At 37.0% G+C, this 7,966-nt stretch overlaps 1 protein-coding gene across 2 annotated transcripts; it reads left to right on the plus strand.

Annotated features, from left to right (window-relative positions):
• The first annotated feature begins 54 nt into the window (after nucleotides 1-54).
• On the plus strand, nucleotides 55-6,801 carry LOC104595036 (DNA replication complex GINS protein PSF3-like). 2 transcript variants are annotated; one of them, XM_019197381.2, is made up of 7 exons: nucleotides 55-192; nucleotides 3,725-3,902; nucleotides 3,994-4,062; nucleotides 4,144-4,244; nucleotides 4,754-4,846; nucleotides 6,327-6,466; nucleotides 6,552-6,801. In XM_019197381.2, the coding sequence occupies exons 2-7, from the start codon at nucleotides 3,858-3,860 to the stop codon at nucleotides 6,659-6,661; spliced, it is 558 nt and encodes a 185-aa protein (XP_019052926.1). In that variant the 5' UTR covers nucleotides 55-192; nucleotides 3,725-3,857; the 3' UTR covers nucleotides 6,662-6,801. The 2 variants fall into 2 exon arrangements, with proteins under 2 accessions (XP_019052926.1, XP_010253886.1); XM_010255584.3 differs by having other exon boundaries at nucleotides 183-774.
• Nucleotides 6,802-7,966: the final 1,165 nt, after the last annotated feature.

The raw sequence follows: 7,966 nt of genomic DNA on the forward strand, positions 1-7,966 counted from the left end.
GTCAACCACTTCCTTGTGCTTGCCATGTGGACAGAGTTGACCTGCAACGTAGACAAGGTCGCCACGTGGACAGAGTTTCCCTCGTTTGGCATTTTAATTTCAAGTTTCCCTCGTTTTTCTTCGCTTCTTTTTTTTGTCCTGTTCAAATCTACTTATTGTGCCCTTCGACTGGTGTCTCTCTCACTCTCTGAGGTAAGATCCCTGAAGGCTGAGGACCCCTTCTTTCGCCAAATCTTTCTTACTATTATGTTTAGAACTGTAATTTGCTTGAGTTTCTTCTGCCTTGTTTGATTTGCATATCTAGACTACGTCTTATCCCTTCTATTTCATTTCTAATTTGTTCTGTGGGTTAAAAATGGTTAGTGGCTTAGCGCCTCTCCCATGTTTGTTGAAGTGCAATCACTAAGCAATTTGCCTCCCTTGAGTTTCTTGTTCTGCTGTTCAGCAATAATCCGAAAAAAGTTTTAATTTTTAGTTATTTGGAAAGGGGTTGTTTTCTGAAATTTGCCACATGGGTAGAATTGGGTACGAAAAAGCCCGATTTTAAGAAGCTTCAAATATAGTTTCCGGAGTTTTTCTCGATCTGGGCTTCCGAAAAATAGCCTTCTCAGCTACTTCATTCGAAACTCTTCTTATTCCTTCGCATACCTCAAGCCGCAGCCGCAAAGAGCCGGAGAGCTCCCGTTCTTCTTCGTGGATCTCACACAGATTACTTTGCTCTCAAACAGATTGACAAGGGGTATACGTGGAGGTTTGTCTCTAGTTCTGGTTTAGGTAAGTCCCCAAACTGCCGTGGTAGTTCGACTAGTCTATCATTCTAAGGATTTTTCTTGCTCTCCCCTCATTATAATTTAGGTGATCTGTTTTGTTTTTACTCTGTTTTACTTTAGTTTGTTCATATTATATAGGTTTCCCCAATTAGTTTGAGTAATATATTTGTTTATCAATAGTTTGAGTAATATATTCGTTCTCACTGTCGGAGAATTGACGTGACCATGAACCTCAAAAAGGAGGCACAAAGAGGGGAAGCAACCCCAGAAATTCTTTATTATCTAAAGTCAGGGAATTAAGCTATAATTTATCTTTTCTTTATAAAATTCTATCACCTAGGTGACTAGGTGCACCACTATTGTCTAGAATTGCCTAGGCACCTTGACAACTATGATAGAGCCCATAAATTATATTGTGTTCTAATGCAAGGGTCTTTATACTTAGCTTCTATATGCCACTTAGAAGACTATCCATTAACTTCTGGTCTCCTTTTTCCTAAGTGATTAGGGCAATGGATGTGGCACTAGTGCTTCTGACCAACGAGGCATTAGATGACATCTATTGAGCATCTTCACGAATCCTTTATCACTTCCTGATTTTAGAAGACATATAACCCCCCCCAAGGTCCTTAAGGCTGTGATCAAGTGACTTTTATGTACCTTAGTCTTAGATGGGATCAAAAGATAGTGAAACTACACATCCTCTTTAAATGATTTTTTTTTGCAGGTTTAAATTTTAGTGATATTTTTTCCATTTATTTTGCCTGAAATTTTAGATATAGTATTAAGAAAATGTAATGTAAATTGAAAATTGTAATAAAATTATAAGTAGGGCAGCCCAGTGAATGAGGTCCCTGCCAAGGCAGGGTCTGGGGAGGGACAGATGTGCACAGCCTTACCCCTGCACATACAGAAGGGTTGCTTCCAAGATTTGAACCCTGGTCACCCAGGTGGCAATGGAGCAACCCAACCCTTGCGCAAGGCCTACCCTCTATCACAATAATAAAACTTATCAAAAGAGTTCTGCCTTTTTATGGCATCATGTATTTTTACACTGTCCTACAGAAAAACTGTGGCATGTGATCCTAGGTGCTTTTGGGTGGATAGGCTGCTTTCCAGCTTCAATTGCTCCTTTTTCTGCTAAGCTCAAAGCTTGGAGACTTAAGAAAGAGAGGGAAAGCACTTTTGGGTCTAATACTTTAGGCCTTGTTTTGGGGTGTGTGTGTGTGTGTGTGTGTGCTCTGAAAAAAAAAAAAATGCCTGAGTATGTGAAAATATAGCAAGCACATGGGAAGTGGTGATGGAGAGAATCAAAGACATTTTTGTGTTAGTGGCTTGTTGCTCACAAAGACTTCAAACAACTATTATATATCAGATTCTTAGACAGGGATACTTAGCTCTTATGTTAATGTCAGGCTAACCATACTGTGTATGGTCCATGCACAGTGCCATGGTGTATATGGCAGTTTGATATGTAAATGTCTTTTATGGTAATGCAATACTTTGCTGTTGCAAAAAAAGAGTACTGCCTCTATTTCTGAATTTAAAAAAAAAAAAAAAACATTATGGTTCTAGAATTTGCAGTGAGCCAAATTTTCCCAGATTTAAAACCATTATCTTTTTTAATAATGGCATTCTTTAAGGGCAAATGGGATATAATTCTTCCTCCCTCCAATTCCATGGAGTGGAGTTCAAATTTCAAAATAACTAGACCTCCTAGGGATTTCAAATTATGTTTTGCTTTTGAAATGGACCTAATGGAGGATTCAGGAACTTGTAGAATCGGTTCCTTATTCCCCTATCTCAATTCCATTTCTTCCAGTTCAAAGACTGTCTAAATGATATACAATCCAATAACAAATACACTTCTTGATAGATGGCCTTTCCTTAGAGAGTAAAGATGTGCTCCAATTTCTGGAATGGACAGGGGGTTTAGTTCCATTTTTGCCTTGACTGGGTGAAACTAAAATATATATCCCTCTCCCCCACATTATTTCAAATTCCATGTCTCAGCAGAATTGAAGTCTAAAATCTACATTTTGCTGAGTTTTCTGGAGGCATTCTACTTGTTGAGGACAATATAAGAATAAAAACATAACAGCAGCTATAAAAAACTTATATGTAACAGGATAAAAATATAACTGTCCATAATAAATAAGAAATAGCATTTTCTCAACAATTCTCTTTGTTGTCAAGTGATGATATCCTAAGAAACTGGCATCTAGTGGAAAATTCTTCCTCTGTGAGAAGTTTTCTTAGGCTTTCTTGGTCCTCTCAGTGCCTAACAACATCAAATTGAATTTTGATGCTTTCTATTTAAGAATCCCTGTAAACTCCAACATTAGGGGAGCATTTAGGAACCATGAAGAAGATAGAATAGTGCTGTTTTTCAGCACCATGGGATGTTGGTGATTCCATTCAAACTGACTATTAGCAGTCTTACAAGGTATGAGATTGGCTAGATTTCTAGAGCTTGGAGAACTAGTGGCGGAAACTGATTCTCGTACTAGTGTGGGTTGGTTAAAAAAGAATAGTAGCATGGGATATTAGAAGTTAGAATTATAGACACATAATGACAGAGATTGAACAGCTGGCTGTAGGTTTGGGAACAACTTATAGTTGGGTTCCAAGATCTGCTAATAGCATGACAAGGAATCAACAGGGATCAATTGTATTGGGGTATGATTCCCCAAGGCAGGGGCTTGTAAATAGTATTCGTGAGTTGGGGTAGCAAGGGCTAGACCTTACGTTAGGACACTTGGAAAGTTGGGATAACATTTTTGTATACATCAGTCTTTTTATATAATTAATAAAGCATCCACTATTGCAGGTCAAGAAAATGAATCAAACTTCCAACCAAATTTACATATTTACTCCAAAAACATGCAAATTGAATTTTACACTCGAGTTTTTTTATCAATACCTGAATTTGTTTTCATGGTTGTGCAAGCTAGGGTACAAGAAGCATTTATGGTTGAAAAACAGATTTCAGAGTTCAAAGGAAGCCAATAGTTGCAGTTTTACTTCTAGAGGTGCTACAGAAACCAAAAGAAAAATTCAAGTGCAACTAGCTGCTTTTACTTAAAGATGGCACACTATTATGATATTGATGACATTATTATGGAGGGCGAGGTTGATGCTTGTATCTTCTCATCCTGATATTATTGCAAAAATGCAAAATTCTCAATTCTAACATCCACTTGTTCTTTGCATCTGGTCTCAGCTCATTTCGGTTTCTTTTCACGTAGCAGCTAATGGAGTTGGACTTGACCCTGGCTCAGAAACAAATTGTGTAAGTTCCAAGTCATTGAACTGGTAAGAAAGGGCACACTATCGATTTATTCTAATTTCTTATGTTTTTTGTATGATTCAGGTTGAACAAGGTTCAAAGGTAGAATTGCCTTTCTGGCTAGCCCATGAGTTGCACCAGAGACAAGCAGTATCAATTAATGTGCCCGCCTGTTTCAATCAAAAGTAAAGATCATGGTACCTCTTGTTGAAGGCTTTGCATAAGGCATAAAAGTTTACTTGTATCAGGGCCAGATGGTGGGATGCCTACCTTACTTACATTCAGCTAGCACATGGCACATCTCTAACAATAATTGGTGTTCACTTTTGGATGCATCCAACTTAAAAATCTCCTAAGCTGAATCTTGACCCATGTGTCATAGCCTCCTGACTTTTAGACTTTCCTTTAGGCTATTCACCATGCTTTCTGATCATTCAAAAGAAGGAAAGATTATTTGAAGTTACAATCCTGATTAAATGAATTTGTTCAGCATAGGTATCTCCTAGGTTGAAACTCTCAATTGCTTGGGTCATAAAGCCCCTATAGTTATGACCTACATGTATCTATGAGGATATTGACATTTTTCTTACAATGCTGATGCCATTTTCCAGGAAAAGAAAATGACTATTAAAAGGATGTGATACTCTCATATTTCTTGTTCTTATCTTCAATTTGATTTTTTGTTGACTGCCAGAACAAGGAAGGAAATCCAGGCAGATGCTGCATGTGTGGATCTAAGGAATAGATGCCTCTATTTCTATGAGTTAGGATGCAAGATTGCACCCATGTGAGTTTTTCTCCCACCTTGCCACTTATGTATGGAAAATATGCTTATCAAGGATTCCATACTCCTTTTCCTATTACCTTGCCACTTAATGTATGTAAAATATGCCTATCAAAGACTCCATATTCCTTTTTCTATTCTGAAAACTTCCATGTCATTTATTTATTATCTAGATGTCATTATCAATTTCTATCCAGTCTAAACCAAGGAGATATCTCATTGGATTAGTGTCTTAAAAGGCACACTGTAAGTCTGACTATGATCATAACCAATTGGTCCAATAGGCTTTTTGAAATATTTTTTTTTTCAGAATATATATATATACATATATATAATATTGATGAATAACTGAAAAAAAAATTATTAGATACTTATGGAAATGTGACATTACAAACAGCCCTTGGGTAGGGTAGCGACTACTACCCAACAACATCAAAAGGAGAGAATAAGAAACATCTTAAAAGAAAGCCCAAAACAAATGACTTCTAGTAACCCCTTGCTTAGCCAAAGTATCAGCCAGCCCATTTCCATATTATTGTATATTAGTTTTTTCTTTTCAAAAGTGGTGCTTCACTTATTTCAAGTGCATGCTTGCCTTGCACCTTGCTTCTCAAGCTCTAAGAATCACTTGCATTTTAGTTGCTGTAGCCTGTATAAAACACTGTTTTGCACCAAAGGCCAACCTTATCATAGACAGCCAGTCTCATTGAGCCATCTATGATATCCATCATTTCCATTGGCCAAAAATATGGTGAACAATATAGGTTTGGTCATAAACTGGGTCTTGTGTTCTTATAATTAACTGGAAGCTTTATTTAATTATAGAAAGGAGTGATAATAGAGGCCTACAAAAGTGATACAGAGCTTTATATATTTCTAACTCGTAATGGCAACCTCTTGGCTCTGTTTAAGTGCATATTTCCAACAAGAAGTGCTACATATGGTCATGTTTGACTACCTTGTCTTTTATCTCTCTTTTTTGAATGCCATTGAAAGAATGATATATATTCTTTATCCTGCAAAATCATCATAGATCTGTTGTCTTGTCAACTTGTTGGATATTGATGGTAACCATGTCGTATGATGTGTACTATCATAGATCTTTACTGATGATATGGTTCAAAGCAATATTATTAGGGTCTCTTTGGTTCCCAGGAATATGGGTCTAGAATCAGAATCGGAATCCAACTGTTTGGTTGTGTGGAATTGGAATCATATTCCCATTCTTGGTGGAATGGCATTCCCCCATTTGAGGGAATGGCCATTCCTACCCCCTCCCTAGGACAGAGAATCCATTCCAGTCAATTTTGATTCTAATTCCAACCATGAACCAACCAGACCCTTAGGTTTTTAGTCTGATATTTTTTAATGATGAAATCAGGTAGCACCACATGGCAAAAGTCTGCTAGGGCTGATTTATGCCAGTTGCAATTTATGACACAAATGGATTGTATTTCTCACTGAGCTCTTGTGTGATGTTTAGGGTTGGTGATAGAACTATTGGGTCCTTCCTCCTGTATACATTTACATGCAGATACAAGGAAGTTCTGAGCAAGGCACATAGTTCAGCATTTGTAGTGGCTCCCAAGTTTTTGACACTTCTTACAAAAGAAGAAACACAATGTAATATTTAATTTAGTGTTTGACAATTCTCTGTCTCTTGTTCTCAATGTGAAATTGCTTATCTATGGTGTTGTTCTTTTTGAAGTGTATGAAGCAGCTAGATCTTCAATGGCAGCATTTAGAAAATGGCGTCTTGGCGGGCCAAGATTTGAGAAAGCATCCATCCTTGGGAAGAAGAGGAAACCTAATGATTAGGTGGTAGCACTGACTATGCAAACCATCCTTGTTCCTTTGTGGCAACCATTGTATGGTTTTAATATTTTTCTCACACTTGTGGTAACCATTGTATGATAGCAGTTGTGGTTCTAATAAAGGATCATCAGTTCTTTGTTTTTGCATTTTTTCCCCTTCTCTGAGTTCTACTAATTGGCTATTGATTGTGGTACTATGGGTGGTCAAAGTGGGCAAAGCAGAATTGAACCTTATGTAGAATTATTATATTATTTCAATAATATTTTGTTTCATTGTGTAATCAGTGCAACAAGGAACGTTGTAAAGAAACAATTAGCTATTATCTAACCAAAGTGCAGAAAGAAAACATTTCCTTTTGATCATTTGGAATAAAAATAACATTTTTAGGTGAGAGTAACAAAGCCTAGAATTTTCATCCAAGATCGCGATTGTTCTGTCACTGTTGACTACTGACCATGGCCATGCCCTATGAGCGTGGTTCAAAGTATCAACAAGCTTGATACTCAAAAGTTGAGTACCGAGTGTGTTAGAACATGGATACACTTTATTCATTTTTTTAGTTTAATAATTCAACCACATTTGTATTAAGAGGGGTTCTAACGCTTAAAATCATTGAAACCCCTCAAATGCTTGTATTTAGCGTTTTGGTGACCCTGAAACAGATATGTATCAATACTTTGAAGTTTGAACAATGCCTATGAGGTTGATCAATTGTATATTGTGAATTGCTAAGATTGCCTAATCAAGAAATTTCTTTCCAGAGTGATCTTCCTGTAAGGTAGCTGTAACTTTTGCAGAAATGGTTTTATAAATTGCATGTACAGATTGAGGCTTTGTTTGGTTTACAGAAAACAAGAGGGAAAGAAAAAGTTGAAGGGAATGTTATTAATGAATTTCACAAAACTCTCTTATTTTCTATCGAACTAAAGACAGCCTAAGCTCCAAGGAAAATGAGTCAAATGTGCAGTGCAGTTGTCTTAGCCCAATACCAGGTCAATGGCATGCCTTGAGGGATTTTTAGGGTTTGGAGGAGGGATCAGAGTTGTGTAGCCAATTTGCCTACCAAAGAAAGAAAGGCATGCCACTTTCCCTCTGAATGAAATTAAAAAGCCTTTCAAGTCAGGGTAGAATTAGAGCTGTTTCCAATGCTGCATAAAATTCGTAGGCTGAAGATTATCACATGGCTAAAGGAAAAGGTCATAACTAAACTCTTTTTTAGTTTGAATATGTTGTGTAAGATGTTTGCTCCAATAAGAGTCCTTTTGGCTCAGTTTGGAAGAACCGAAGGAGTACAAATACAAATATATA

The sequence above is a fragment of the Nelumbo nucifera genome, chromosome 2 (genome assembly GCF_055504915.1).
Source record: "Nelumbo nucifera cultivar China Antique chromosome 2, China Antique-T2T, whole genome shotgun sequence".
Classification (NCBI taxonomy): Eukaryota; Viridiplantae; Streptophyta; class Magnoliopsida; order Proteales; family Nelumbonaceae; genus Nelumbo; species Nelumbo nucifera.